This window comes from Taeniopygia guttata, chromosome 3, assembly GCF_048771995.1.
Source record: "Taeniopygia guttata chromosome 3, bTaeGut7.mat, whole genome shotgun sequence".
NCBI lineage: Eukaryota > Metazoa > Chordata > Aves > Passeriformes > Estrildidae > Taeniopygia > Taeniopygia guttata.
Window position 1 is genome coordinate 57,212,688 of NC_133027.1, and position 16,005 is coordinate 57,228,692.

At 41.9% G+C, this 16,005-nt stretch overlaps 1 protein-coding gene across 2 annotated transcripts in view; it reads right to left on the minus strand.

The window, feature by feature from the left end:
• Nucleotides 1-3,755, minus strand: part of SLC2A12 (solute carrier family 2 member 12) — a 31,631-nt gene extending 27,876 nt beyond the window's left edge. Inside the window, exon 1 of one of the 2 annotated variants that reach the window (XM_030267964.4) lies at nt 3,434-3,742. In XM_030267964.4, the coding sequence (XP_030123824.3) occupies nt 3,434-3,500 (67 nt within the window). In that variant the 5' untranslated portion in view covers nt 3,501-3,742. Of the gene's footprint in view, nt 1-3,433 lie in introns of both variants that reach the window. The other variant, XM_072926914.1, reaches the window with a different exon arrangement.
• Nucleotides 3,756-16,005: the final 12,250 nt, after the last annotated feature.

The window sequence follows — 16,005 nt, forward strand, 5'->3', positions numbered from 1 at the left end:
ATATCACCATGAGGTTTTGTTTTAACTCATGTACCCGAAACCTGCCTGCTCACAACTGCCTGCTGAGTTAAACCTTGAAATCTCTGCTCAGTTTCCCTTCATGACCTTCCTCTAGGCAAAATTCCCTCTGACTTCAGCATATGTTTTGCTTTAACATTTCCAGATAAAGAATGTTGCAGTAGTTGTACTCACAATCCTTTTAAGTGTCACTTCTAATGATGCTGCTGGCAGTTCTTAGGCATTCCTTTTTTTACAAAAAGTTTCTTTATATTTATATATATACACATATATTTCTCTTATTTTTATGAGATGCCAACAGAACATATGGCAGTGTACAGCCCAGAGGAATAAAATATTTTAATGATAGCTACCAAAGATTTTTCTCCTTCTGTCTGCCACCAACACCATGGCTAATGAGTGTGGGGCCGGTATGTGACAAGTGATTGGAAAGTCTATTCTCTAGTTTCCCATGTAAACAAAGTGGTTTCCCACAACTGCTGTTCAAGTCAAAAGCAGCCCTACTTGGCAAACAAACCTATCTTTAAGAACATTTGTTGGAATTGTTTCTGCTTCGTTCCTGAAAAGGAGACCAACTGCAGTTGTAGCACAGCAGCACAGTGTACTGACGATGAGGCTGATGGGGCCAAGTACAAAGGCTGTGCCCCTTTACTTATTTTCAAGCACTTATTTGGGAAAACACATTCATTCCAAAGGCACAGTATTTGGTGTGTGCATGTATTTTATAGGCATTATGGATAAATGATCAGTGCCAGAGAAGATCTGCAAGCAGGCTGTTTTGGGAACTACCACTCCTCACTCACCTAATGGGAGGGAGAGCTATGGGAAAGGGCTCTTTCCAGCTCAGTTTGGCAGTACCATGCTCCATGTTAGCCCAGACACTGAAATTTCTGTGATGTAGTTTTTCTTTGCTTTCTCCCAAGAGATCATTCAGGGGGCATATAGAAAATTACTGGGAGGGGGGAAGGGAGATTACTTTATGTAACCTGTGCAAACATATCTATTTTGATAGGAGGGGACTCGACAATCTCTTCTGCCATGGTACTTCTGTTTACTTTTATTTAATCCAAGATGAGAAATGTCTCCATTTGGAAGGGAAGGAAAGTATTTTCCTGTCAGGAAAGTTCTTTAAATCCTTGCAGTTTCTTTGATCTATTTAGACCTTTGGAAAGTGAATGCAAGTTCTGTCAACCATTGGTTAATAAGCGCAGGCTAGAAAACCCTAATGAGTCAAATGCATTGCCTAGATATAAATCCACAGCACGGAATCTATCCTTTTTTTCAATAGAATGATATCTAATTTTATCTACAATAAATTTTAAAACTACAGCATCTGTACTTGAAAATTTTAAGCTGTCTCTGATAACATATTTCTTCCCCATCTGAGTGCTGACATACAAAAAAAGTGTGTCTTTCAAGGGATATAGTATTTAAATTTCCCAAATCATCATTAAAGAATATTTTGCTGAAGTGTATAACATGAAGATTTTTTTTTAGGATAAATATTTAATGGCATGTATGGGGAATTGCTGCATAATTAAATCATGGTTTTACTTCTCATAAAAGGTAATTCTCCCATTTTCATGTTATCATGTTCTTTGCTGAGCTGCCATAGTCACTTTTTCTCATTCACTTGTCTGGAATAAAGAGATATATGTCACCCAGTTGCTCTATTCCAGGACCTGAGGTTTCTTTAGATCCAGTAACTGCTCAATAGGTGCATTTCTCCTATTAGTTACAATACATCTAATCTCCCTGTCCCTCTAGGAGTCTGGCATGGGATCTGAAACAGTTACCCAACAAAATCCTATAGGATGAAATAAATGACAGCTTTGGGACAAAGTTATATTGAAAACAGAGCTGGAAAATCTCAGAAAATACTAACTTAACTAAAAATAATGTCAGGGCCATGTGGAATCCCAATCATTTGACAAATGGGGTTCCTCCCACCCAAGTGTGAAAGGCAAACCCTGAACAAATACTTTGTAAATTGGACTAAAAGAGAATGTGGAAGGAAAGTAATGTACCTCTCACCTCAACTCCTCCGGTGGCGGGAAGCACTGAATACTTTGTACAGTATAAGCCAAATTAATGTACTTTGTAAACAATTTTCAAATTTCATGAACAAAAACCCCCTGACAAAGATGGAAAGACAGGGAATGCAGATCCCAGAAAGACCCACCAAGGCTATGTTCTCTCTTAGTCCTCTGCTATGTAGTTTCATTATGTCAACAGGTAGCCTATCACCTCATTACATGAAATGGTATATGGGTTTTGATTTGTTAGTTTCTAGCAAGAATCAACACGTTCTTCTAATTTCTAACTATGCAATTATATATTCTTCAGGCTACTGCTTTAATTTTTGAGGATAAGGACAGATGTGTAATTTGTAAATACTCTTCCAACCTTAACCCATTTGCTGCAGAAACTTTGCTAGCTCTTTATTGCTATCCCATAACCATCTGCACTGCTCTCCTCAGTCCCTAAGGCAATGTTAAATGTGTCAGTGCACCTACTGACTTTCTGTTCTTGGCTAACCTCTGATTCCAGTATCAGGAGACATTGCTTGACAGAGGAAAGACTATTACACTCCACAAAGCATTTGTGCCTATGGTTTCTGAATATTCCTGCATTAATCAGTTCATTCAGCTCAAAGCGAACAAAATCTGACTGGGACATTGTAATTTCTGGCTTATGACCATGATGTCCTGTTTGGGTACAGTTTATAATAAGGCATAAGAAGCCTTGTGGCTGAGAAATAATTGAGATTGTGGGGCATTATCTCCTTCATCTTATCATCTGGGAAAGAGTTTGAAAATGCAAAACTATGCTGCAACTGACAAAAACTGACTGGGTAGGACAGCAAAGATTAAGAGCTATGAAATTCAGTTTCTGCACTTAAAAACTTATTGCAGAATACATGTTACAGCTGATTTTTGAGAGTGCCAGCACAGAAACCCTGTTTCTTCCTGAAACACTAGGGAAGTAAAAATGGGAGGGAGACCCTGTCCCCCCGCCCTGAACTGTTCCCCTGCATGGACAGGTGCAGTGCTTGCCTGGACTCACTCCGGTGAAAGGGCTGAACTGCCCCCGCGTGTGCAAGGACCAGATCACTGTTGTTAGAGGGCAGCAGGTTCTCCCATCTTTCAGATGGCTGATCTTCATAAAGGAAAAGGATTTACACAACAGACAGCACCTACACGAGCAGTAGAACTAAGGCCCTTTAGGGAAAGCAACACACAAACCTTCATTCAAAATTCAAGCTGGTAGTCCCCTTCCTTACTCATATGTTCCCCTCTTGCACTTTTAGAAACTGAGAAGGCACGTCCCAAGAGTGCCTTGGCTTTGCGGGGCCGCTGTCCCCCGAAGTGCCCCGAGCATCCGCTGTGCGGGGCACCCACTCCTGCGGGCTTACCTGCTGCAGCCGGGAGCCGGGAGCGGCGGCAGCCCCGGCCGCGCTCCGCAGCCTCCCCTGCTCTCATCGTCCGGCTCTGCTGCCTCAGGTCCTCCGTGCTCTGCCCAGCCACCAGCACTGCCCCCTTCGCACCTTGGCCGGGAGCGCTCACAGCGCCGTGCTCTTTCCCCGGCCGGCCAGGAAAGGGCAGGTTGTTTTCCTCATGGCAACAAGTTCCTGAAGCTGGCTGAAACCAAATGCAAACCACAAAGTGGTTCGTGAACAACTTTGTTGCTATTTCAGAAGGCTTTGCCCTTTGCAGTGACACAGGCTGTTGCTATTCTGGGGAGCCTATTGCAGGCGAGGGGAGGGCCGTCTGTCGGAAGTATTGCTTTTGCCTTTTAACAAATAGTTGAGACATCAGGCATCTATCCATGCACAGCTCCATGCACATTCCTTACCCATTCACTTACGGGGTCTCTCTCTCTTTTTCCTGTCTCTGTTTTCCTCCACTCCCTGTGTTCATCCGCACAGGTTTTTAGCAGAGAAGGCACTCTGAAAGGGAGGGTTTGCTCTGTCAGATAAAGTAAGGGCACTGCGCACACACACGGCACCGCTGCGTTCTTGTAACTTATGAGCAAATTATGGTGAGAAGGAGTGGAGAGGAAAACAACCATGGCAGCCCCTTGCAGCCTGTGATAGTAGGAACCAAGACTTTACATGGCAAATATGAACATGATATTTTACAAGCAAATGCAAGGCAAGCCACCCTCTTTTCCATGACAATTATTTGTAGAAAAATGGAGACTCTCTCAGCTATACTGAGTCAAAGACTTGATTTTGATCACTACTGGGAGTCACTCCATCCTTACTCGCTTCTACAGCAGCAGTGGCCAGGGGTTGGATGGCAGCAGGAGGAAAATTTTGCCCTGGGTGCAGGTGAGCTGCCTAGAGAAGCTGCCTGCCCTGCTCTGGCCCAGTCCTGGTGGGAGAGCCTCCAAGCGCTCTCAGCAGACCCGCTGCCTCCATAAGGCAAGTTGTCCAAGTTACCCGCAGTGGGAATCACTGTTGTATAATCTGGCAGTGCTGCAGGCTTTGTGTTTGTGCTCTCTGATTGATTGCTTGCATGTTTGTTTTTGTTGTAATACACTAATGCCTGCAGATAGCATGGGAGGGAAAGGTAGACATAGAAACTCGGTAGGTTTGCAGTATTTCCAGACAGGAGAATTCCTAAACATTTTTTCCTTATGCAGAACAGGCATAATAGTAAGTCTTTTATCGATGTTTGCTTAGCAAGAAAGATGTGATGAAAGACATTGTAACTGTTCCATCTGACAGCTGCCTCACTGTCAGCTTCAGAAACTGGACTACCAAGGATGCCAGGGGGACATGCTTCCATTGGGGAATTTGGGTTTTGGCAGTGCCTTTTACATACAGTTAAGCAAGTCAGCCTAACTCTGCTCTCACGTGCTACGTACTTTCCTTGTAAAATGTCCACATGTCAATCCATACAGGATGCTGTCGGTGCTGTTAACAATTTCTTGACACATCCAAAGAGGTGTTGTTTCTTCATGGTTTGTGTGCAAAAAATAATGTTAACTTTTAAAGAAATATATTTGTATGTTTTGGGGAAAAAAAAAAAGAGAGAGAGAGGCTGTTTACGCTGGGGAAGGAAAGGAAATGTTTTCCCAGATCAAACTCAGCTGTGATAAGATTGCTCTGTGATAATGTGGTGTGTAATCGACCTCCTCTAACAACCCACACTCATATAACCCACAGCTCAGGTCAATGCAAGCTCTCTGGAAACTCAGTTGGCTCCATAGGTGCACAGCTGTTCCCACATCCCAAGTGCCTTTACATGTAATGGTCCTGGAGGTGTCAGAGAATGCCAGAGGTGCCTGTGGCAACTTGACAGGGAGGAAAGTTTTGCTCCCAAACATGAGGCCCTAGAGGATGCTTTGGGGTTCACTCCTCCTGCTAAATCACTCATCAGCCATAGTGCATCAGTGATTTTGATGGAAGTTAAGAGATGTAACGCAACTGTTCAAAAACCCCCTAAACTTAATGCCATCCTCTGACTAAATATGTTGATTATACACAGCTGCTGTCACATACAGACTTTAGGAGGATTTAAAAACTTGTCAGGAATTGTTGCACCTTCCCCTGAACAAGAATCGTACTAGCCCCAGGAATAAGTAATAAAAAGACTGCATTACATTGACTTCTTAAATCTTAGGATTAATAGATTTAATTAAATGAATGTTAAGTGAATTTCTTTTTTAATAGGAAGAAAAAGGTATTTTAGACAAACAGTAGGATTTCTTTTAACTATGTTTATACCTAAAGTTCAGGCCCCTTAAAAGCCAGAGCCTAGAGTTATTTTAAATATTTACCTCCTTGTTTACTAAGAAATCCAGTCAAATAAACCATTTTTCCTTTCTAGTTCTGCCTTTATTTCATTGCCAGCTGCAACACAGCAATAATTTAACTTTGCCTCCTGGGGTAATCTCAGAAGGTATGAACCTAGTTTTCATGGAGGGTAACACAGACAGCAGACACAGCACAAACCATAATGGCCAGAGAAAATATGAAGGAACACATTCTGAGGGCTTGTGTTTGGGCTGCCCAAAGGACAATGCACCCTTGCCATGCTGAGCTGGGGATGCTGCTGAAGTGCCAGGAAGGTCCCTGGGCTTTGACCTGCTCCCTCAGTTAGACCCTATGCCTGCAAAAACTGTTTCAGTGTAATATGGTCTTTGGAAAAAAATGTTCCCAGTAAGTGGAAATATGAAATATTTTAGTCTGAGATCTGCTGTTTGCATGGTGTTGTTAGGAGGGATGGGCTGCAGTGTCATCAGTTTCAGCTGTAGTAAAAAGCCACAGCTCAGCCAGTGTGAGAATGTCTTATCACAACTGTGGCAAAAATATGAGGCATTGATGTTATTGGTGTTTACTAAGTGCTAACTGGGAACCCAGAAAATGAAAGAACTGTAAAAAAGCTGATTGCAGCCAATGAAAGAGAGAGAAACAAAGAGAGAAAACAAACAGCCTGTGCTGGTTCTGCAGCCAAGCCAGTTGTAGAGGGACAGTGTGAAATGCAGCAGCTGAAGCCCTTGCTGGTGGCCACAGGGTCCTTGTCCCACAACTCCCTCTGCTTCCCACCAGAAATAAACAGCCAAGCAAGCAAGAAAAACTCTGGTACAACAGACATGACTGGGATAAGAAGGAAGAAAAAGAAGTGTGCTTTGATGCTATTCAGTTCTCCATTGTCTTCCTGTTGCTGCCTTGCCTGTGCACAATGCTCAAAACAATCGCTTGGCTGGGCTCTGTTCCAGGAGCAAGGTGTCCCTCGGAGCTGGGGCAGGAGCCTGCCAGGGTGGCAGGCTAGGACAGCACTGCACCTGCTCTGCCCCTCTCAGGGCCATCCAGGAAGGGAGCCAAAGGGCAGGGAGCAATGTTGCCAGAAGACAATACATCCAAAATGCTGGGATGGGCAACAGATTAATGCTGCTCTGAAGAGTAGGAGCCCTGGCTTCCTAGCTGTGCTGTGGGAGGCTGGGCAGAAGGTCAAACCCTTTAGAAGTGGGAAACAAGAGTGGGAAAGATTTAAAAGCTCAAAGCAGGAGAGGGTCAGGAGGCAGGCAAAGGGTACGAATGCAACATTCTCATTAGATTCCCCTGTTGGTTTTATCCACATGCAGTTGGCAAGAAATCACCTTTTCTGCTATCTTCTCAGTTCCTTGCTTTCAAAATCAGCCAAATAATTTAGTACTAGAAACGTGATTAGGCTAGAAAAAGAAGATAAGATAGTCACATTAAATTGCTGAATAATCTGTCTGGAAAATCTGTGAGACTGATGTGGGGTTTTCTTCTAAAATCTCTGGTTGTGATTTGTATTTTTATTTCTGGTGATCTAATTACTCAAATTTGGGACTGTGGAGAGACAAGGAAGTTGGTGAAAAGCCAATAGAAATTTAATTAAGAATTGAAGAGTTTTCTGAATCAGTTTTCATAGACCACTTTTATCAGAGTTGGGGTAAAGAAGGTCATCTTATTTCTCTGTCGATTTCATGATTCTTAAAAAGAAGATAGTGGAATTCTCCCAATTAGTTGATTTTAAAATGTAGAAACAAAGCTTTTCAGCAAACTGTGGAGACCATTTTCTTGACATACCAGCTTAAGTTACTTTGCCTTCATTTTTGATTGTTGAGATTTGTTCTCAGAACAAATAGTTTGCCATTTGCAGAATATGTTAATGAGATAGCTGGCTTGGAACAACAGGGGGAAGGCTGGGAGGATGAAAGGACAAAAGTGACATGGAGAGGAGAGACAAGGAAGAAATGGAGAAAAAACAAAAGAAAACCATATTATTTATTAAAAAAACCCAAACGTATCCATCTAGAAAAGCATGAGTAGCCTTTACCATTAGTGTTACCATTACCCATATATAGGGAAGAAAATACACCAAAATTCCAGTTACTGGATTAAAAAAAAAAAAACACACAAAAACAACAAACAAACAAACAAAAAAAAAACCCAAGAGCTGCTTCAAGAGAGTGAAATGATCCATCCTTCAGGAACTTTGACTATAAAGATAATTGTTATTCCTCTTATGTGGCAAAAGAATTACAATTCATCAGTCAGTTTTGTAAACATGCTTTTTATAAATGTAAGGTATATTTCAGAAACACAATGTTTAGGCTATGCCATTTGTGTATATAGATAGAAAATTCGTGACAACTGAGAAGACAAGTTTTTTTCATTCTAAGTCCTGTGGTTTCTTACTAAGTCATACTCTTTCTGTTATGTTCTTACTCATACTCAGAGACAATGATTTATACCAATATATTTTTATCTGGCTTTAAAAAACTCAATCATAGACATAGTCCAGAGCTCATCATACTTCATGACTCCCTGCAGAGTCCCACTGACTCATGGCACAAATATTTAATCTTTTGGTCTTCTGTTAGTACTTTAAAAGTACTCTTTAGCAGTACAGTGTGGCCTTGGACACTCTAAGAGTTATGTTTTGGCAAAAACTTGAAATCAAACTGAAGGTAAGAACTGAAGACTGGAAAATACAATACAAATAGAATTGAGATGAGAAAACAAAATAAAATACAAATTTTAGTTCAAGTTTCCACATTCATGGCTGCGTAGCATTTCCAACAAGTAAAAAGAAAGGTCTTTTAGCTTCTGAGTAATCCAAATGGGCCACTTGTACTTTGTTGCTGAATAATATGTCCACTGTTTGTCACCACACACTGTTCTTTCCTGTTTGCTTCAGGTATTTTATATTTACCTTTTCTTTCTTAACAAATCATAGAAACTGTAGCCCTCACATTTGAAAGAAAATTGTTCATCTAAAATAAAATTGGGAGGCAGTGCACATTCACAGTGCAAGGACTGAGCCAGGGCAAACCAGTTAGTAATGTCACCCATGGCTTGATATCAGGTGGCTTCTAGGAATTTCCAAAAAAGTGCCAAAAATGGAATCCTTTAAGATCATTGTACAGTGGAAAGAGGAATTTGTTCTTTACTCTTGTGATGAATTATTAAAAATGTGTAAGCTGAAATTTCCTTTGCGTGTTCCAGTTAAGGAAAGAAGTATATATTGTTAAGAAAAGTTTGAGTTGCTAAAATGTATTTTTTTCTTGTTGCTGGGAAACATTTTCTCCCACATGGAATATGTCAGTCACACAGGAAATGCAGTCATTTTCATGGTTTTAATTATTTCCACTGACAAAGTGTTTTGTTTTCTCCTGAAAATCTTATTGTTGCAAAAATAAACAACTAAATGTCATTAATGCTGTGCTTTGCCTTCTTGCTGGTTTTTGACTGCAGCTGGCAATCTGAAAGCAGTTTTACATGCATTCATTAAAACCAAATGTCTGAGTAAAGCTTTCCAAAGTACATCAAAATTTTCAAGTCATTGCAGGCAAGCAGGAAATTAAACCAGTCTCCAAAGCACAGGTCAACTTGTGTTCACCCAGCAGCCCTGAAGAAACGAGCAGTGGACACTCCTGCAATGCAATAAATGCTTCAGGTCACCTGTTCCCCAGCACCTGAGTCCATTAACAGGTAGAAAAGGCAGTCTTCAGTGGACACTGTGCATCTGGAGGTGTCTCAATTTTATTTTGAAACTACCATTCCCACTCAGAGATGGAGATACTGAAAGCTCAGTAGGTTCTGTTAGAATCTAGGACAATAGAGGAGAGGCTGTTTGGAAAATATGGAGATTTTCTGCCCCAGAATACTTTCCTCTGCACGCACCAAAATCCCATCTTTTGAAATACAAGTAGGGGAAGTGCTGTGCTGGCAGCACTCTGACAGATAGGAGACAGTTTCCTTTCTCTGCTGTATGTCCTGGAGGCACAGGTAGGCACTTTGCTGGCAGAGAGAGGCCAGGGAGAAAACAGCTTATTTGCTTCCCACTTAAATGACATTTTCTCCTGATCACCATGAGAAGGGAGTGAATGCCCTTTGTGCACCAGGTCTCTGGCCCTCACACCATGTGGTGTAGTTCCTGGAGGCAGGCTGTGCCTGTGTGGGCTGCCTGGTTATCCAACATAGTTACCCAGGGAACCTCATCAGGAAAGAAACCCTCACTTGGGCTGTGCCTTCAGAGAGGATCCCCGACACACATCCTCCAAAAGCACTTGGTGGGGATTGCAGCCTGCTGCAATTCAGGGGCTGGTGTTTGCTCTTCTGGCATTTGAGTCTTTATTTGGTTATTTTTTTAAAGACCAAGATGCATATCACCTCTGGCAAAGCTGATTTTGTGAAGCAAACCCACTCTTGTAAATTTCTGTTTAGTTTACCAGCATGATTTGTATTGAAGGCGCTCCCTGAGCAGCTGAGAACTGCAGGGCCTGCTGCTGCCTCCCTCCGTGCCCCTGGTGAAGGCAGACAGCCTCTCAAGAAGGCAGCTGCCACCTGTCACCAAGATCCCTGTCATCCCAACACAGCTGCTTGGCTGATTTACTTCTGTGCAACAAAAGACTTTAGTGTCAGGACGTGGGCCTCTCTGCAGACTACAGAAGTCCTGGTGCACTACATGGCAGGGGCTGCCAGCCTATGAGCGACTCCACTCAGCAGACACCCTCCTCCCTCCCTCCCTCCCTTCTCATTCACATTCAGACTCTGTGCTGCTCAGCTTGGCTTAAATCTCCCTGTTGCAGACTAATCACTGAGGCATTAGTTGTTTAAATTCACACTGATGAAATAGGTGCTGGCAAAGCCCAAGGGACTTTCAGTGGTACAGCATGTGCTGTGCTGGGCACTCACAGTGTCCTGAAAAGCACTGCATTGCCTCTGAGCAGGAATAGCCCAAGGAAAGAATGTCTGAGATTGGATTCACAGGCAACAGGGTGCACACAAAGCTTAGCCTTCCAGTACAGCTTCTAACTTCAGCAGGTCTTGTCAAACAAGAGAAAAAACCCATAGTTTTTTAGTTAGCTCTGATAAAGTTTGACTCTTTGAAAGGATTTTCCTACCATGGACATAGTGAATGAGGAAGATTTTTGGATATGTGGAGTCAATAGGTAGAAGGTTGCTGACTCTGCTGAAGGTTAATTTCACACCACAAAAAGTAATCAGAAACTCCAGGGCAGCACTAGAGTTGCTGCTTACTTGCAGCTGCTCTTATGACTTGCAACAACTTGCAAGTCTGTTCTGGCTCCTGTGGGAAAGTGAAAGACCCTTTATCCTTCTCCAACCTCATCTCACTAATTTTTGGGAAAGCTGGTGAGTTTTGGTACTGCCTTCAAGTACTCCTCCTTCAGACTGGGAGCTGTGAACACATCTCTCATGCTTCACCTTCTTCTCCAAATCTTCTCCTAGGTAGTTATTAATATCCACCTCTCAAAGGAAATTCTCTCCTTCCTGGTCTGTGACTTACCTGAACTGCCTCTTAGCTTTTTGTAGTGGGTATCTGCTCCTTCCGGATAGCAGCTCTGAAATTTCAGTTGTACTCACTGAATATAACCTCACACTATCTACCACATACACACTTGTAGTTTCTTACTCCAAGCTCTTTTACCGTGTCCTCTCCTCTACCTGAGCCACCCAAAGGCAAAGCAGCTACAGCAGTAGCTGTAAAAAAAGAAAAAATAAAACAAAAAGAAAATCAGGCCTTCAGTACCCTTTTGAAAACAGTCCCAGTTCACTGCAAGACATCTGACTTCAAAATGTCTTTCTGTGTGATTTAGAGATTTTTTTCTGACTAACATGTTTAGACATATATATATATATATATATATCGATGTTTACCGCTGGCGTTTGGATCCTTTGCCAATTCTAGAAGCTAATACACTTGTGCTAGCTCTCAATCTCTTGGACATATGCCATGGAAATCAGAGGCAACATATTAAAGTGCCTAATTCCTGGAGTTTTATGATTATCACATCTACACAACTCACTCTCTTAGCGGTAAAAACTTAAAAGCCTGAGTTAAGTAAGCATCATTCATATAAACTCAAGAGTGAGAACATGAATGAAACAACTCAGCATTTTTTTTAATTTCTAAAAGTCATGGTTTTTAAGCCAGTATTATGATCTGAAAGGTTTAACATTTACGTGTTTAATATTTTATCTTCAGCTTGAACATACATGACATTAAAACTGAGGAGAAGAATCAGTTTTATTGATAGAAGACATTTAATCCTTCAGGTATATGATTGGAGGATAATTGGAAGAGTTCAGTCCTTGCACCATTGATATGGATCGGGCAGTAGTGGACAGGTACCCTAAGGACAGTGCTCAGATGTGCAGCAACACACTCCTGGTCCCAGTTTTGGCTAGGATAGAATTGGCTGGGAGGCACTGATCACTCTCAGGAATAGGCTGGGCATCAGTCAGTGGGAGGTGAGCAGTGGTATTGTGCATCACTTGGGGCATTTAGGTTTAATCTCCCTATCTCATTTGATTATGATGATGGTTATTATTTACTTTATTTCAGTTATTAAACTACTCATATCTCAACCCACAAGTTTTACGTTTTTTCCCCTATTCTTGTCCTCATCATACTGGGACATGCTAGGGGAGTGAATGGGAGGCTGCATGGTACTTAATTGCTGTCTGAGGTTAAACCACAACACCTCTAAAAGGCAAGTTTTCAATTGCCACTTAAAAGGGAGGGCCTGAGTACAGCCTACAAATGCTTCATTTACCTGAAATCCTCCCTGCCAAGGGAAAAACCTGTGCCAGTAGCAAGCTAGAGCAGTGAGGTCTGGGCAACACAGCTGCAGTGGAATTCCCCTTAACTATTTGCCTATGTCTTTTTGCAGGTGTTGGGAGGCTGGGGCAAGAGCAGAGCAACTTACCAAAGTCTCCACCTCTTTATCAGATCCTAGTTTGCTCAAAGATAATGAGTGTCACAGAGCAAGTGCGATTTGGAAGGAACATTTTGGAGAAAAAAGAGAAGTGTTACTGTTCTACATAGTAACTGCATCTGGCCAAGTGCTTGCAGCCAACAGACGGATTTGCACCTACTGCATGGACTCTGCAGTCTGCTGGAGCTGCAAGGCTGCTCTCAGATTTGGCAAGTCTGCTTTCAGACAGCTTTCAGAGGCTTCCCACGTCATTCCATCCCTCCAGCTTCATTTCCAAGTGACTGCCAGATCAAACTGAGGTTTGCTCTTGTAGGTTGCTATGAGTTTGAACAGGAGAGATTTCTGGGCAGCCCAGCAGACCAGGGGCTGCTTGGTTCCCTGTAGATGGAGCTCCTGCTTGGACTGTGCCACTCTGGAAAAGAGGAAGCTGGAGAGCAACTCACAACTATCTCAGCAACTGCTTGTGTTGTTCCTCCCTGCTTAACTGAGCAGGGAAAGGAACCAAACATCTTCTTCTTGAAGACAATACAGGTTTATCTCAACAAGTCATATCACAGATAATCACAGATATTCTGAGTTGAAAGGGAACCACAAGGATCATCAAGTCCAACTCTAAAGTAAATGGCCGGTATGGGGATCAAACCCATCACTTTGGTGTTATTAACATCATACTCTGACCAGCTGAGCCAGTCTCAGGATTCTATAAATTTGTTCTTCATGTTTGAGTACTGCATAGGTTGATTTCATGCACGAGGGCACCTGGAAACAATATTACAAAAGGCAGCTGTGCACAAGCTGATAAATCCCAAAAGCAGAGGGTATTCATGCTTCTGTTACTCTGCACTTTTGTACACATACACAACAGATTGTTTAAAATCTGTACTGCATACGGGTTTTTTCACACACCCTCACCTTGTTCAGTACACAAAGAAGATAATTATTAGATAATGATATTGTGGAGGTCTGTGGTACATCGGAACTCAATCTGCAAAACTACAGCCCTTGCTGCTTCCTTTATAACCAACAGTGATAGTGAGCATTATGATGTTTGTTTATTTCCAGCCTGTGGTATTAACCTTGGGAATGGAGATAATCCGTCATGGAAATATAGTTAACGGTTTCCCCATAAAATGCTAGATGGTACAGTAATAGATAAAAATTTCATAAGACTGAATTAGTCCACCTTTACAATATGACAAAAAGATGAATGGATAGCATTAACTCTGCATTGGAGTTGAGGAACAAAGATGTGTCATTTAAAAGCCCAAAACATCCTTTTTATTTGGACACCCAGTTTGGGAAACCTAGGCTCTGTCCTGTGATTTAGTACTAACCAAGCCTTAAACATATAAAGGCAGTTACCATTCACTTTGTTCACGCTTGGGAGTCTGGAACACAGATGAAAATAAAGCTTAATCATTTCAGATGCTAAGGGGAAAAATAAGTCTGACAGCGTCCCCTGTAGGCCATATAGTCCATCTTCCTGCTCTAACAAAAGGTCAGCTATCTCAGTCTTTGCTCTTTATCTTTACTGCTAAATTTTTCCTATCTAACCTGCTCTTTAACAATACCTAAATACAGAGATTTCACTGTCTTCTGAGGCAGGTCTTTTCCAGTGCCTAATTAGGCTCGTTGTTAGACTCATGTTTATCTTAGTGCTACTCCATCTTTCCTTGCTTTGTCCCCAGGGGACATGAAGAACTGTATATTTCTCTGCCCTTTGAAGACGTTGGATATCTGCCGCTGACTCTGACAAGGCTCCTCACTGAATCACACCCTCTTTGGGGAATGTTGTCTAGAATGGGACATGAAAAACCAGTGGATGCCTCCGGGCTGCTGAGTGAGGCAGAAAAATTTCTTCATGACTCTTACATGTTACTTTTTCTGCTCATCTGTCACAGACATGATCCTCACATTTCTGCCCAACAGTGTCAACATTATTGCTCATTAATAACATGGGGTATGCTACAACTTCAGTTCCCTTTCTGAAGAACTATTAGCTAGCCTGCCACATCCCATTTCATAATTCTGTAATAAATTACTCTTACTTAAGTGCATAATTTTGTGGTCTGACTTATTACTCACACTTTTACAACTCTCTATACTAACTTGCCAGTCTTCTGCCCTCCTGTGTGCCTGCAGCTCCCCTCCCAGCTGGGTGTTTGTGGTCTCCCACACGATGTTGATACACACGTCTACTGATGACATGAATGGTGGAAGAGAAACCAAGAGAAAAGAAGTAAACCCAGGAGAGACCACTGGAAGCAAGCATAGATTTTTCTCCAACTTGACAATTACTTGTTAATAACTCTTCATATATATTAATAATTAATAACAAATAATTGTAGTGTCCCTACTGCAATTATTTTCCACGCATGTAATAAACAAAGCATCTACCAATGAAGAAACTGACTTGGAAAGTCTGGTGTAAGTGACTTCCCTAGAATCAGGTGCCAAACAGGCAAAGGTTGGAACTCTACTTTCATCTACTTCCACCATGGGGCAATTTTCTTCATGCTCTTCAGTTCAAAACTCCCTGGAGTGGCTGGATGGGGGCAACTCTCTCTTCCTGATGAGAGTGAAGGGCAAGGTGCAGCTTCTTGTGCATCAGGAGCTGGGAATCAAAGACATGACACACTCCCTGAATACAGCACCTTCAGAGACTTCAGCTTTTAATCTCTAGCAAGCCTGTACATGCCCTAACTCCTAATTTAACCAAATCTAGGGGTTTTTCAGGAAGAGGAAAGCATTCTTGGCACAAAAACTAACTGTCAAATTCACTGGAGTCTACTTCTAAGAAACCAATTGCCTTTTATATTCTTCACCCTCTGGTGACAGGAAGAACAGGAGAGCTGACACAGAATTCATAAGAGGTTTGGAGGGAATTATCCATTACAGGTTCTTCACCTTTTCTCAAAATCCACAGCTAAATGCATGACACCAATATCATGTGCCTTCTTTATCAGAATTGTATAATAATCTTTGCATTATATAAATCCATCCGAACTGCGAGCTCACAGAAGCAGATTTTGTACGGTTGCTTTCAGCTTCTTGAACACAGACAAGAAAAATAAGCTTCTGTTTTATGGGTTACTGTTTAATACAGTTTGGAGGGGAGAAAATCCACTGCTTTTAATGGGGATTTTTTTTGAGCGATCTTAAAAAACAAAAACTATTTTTACTCCACTAGAGGTCACCAGCACTATAGTTTTCAAAGAATACTGAAGGAAAGAACAAGATAATTTTACTTCAAGAACCTCA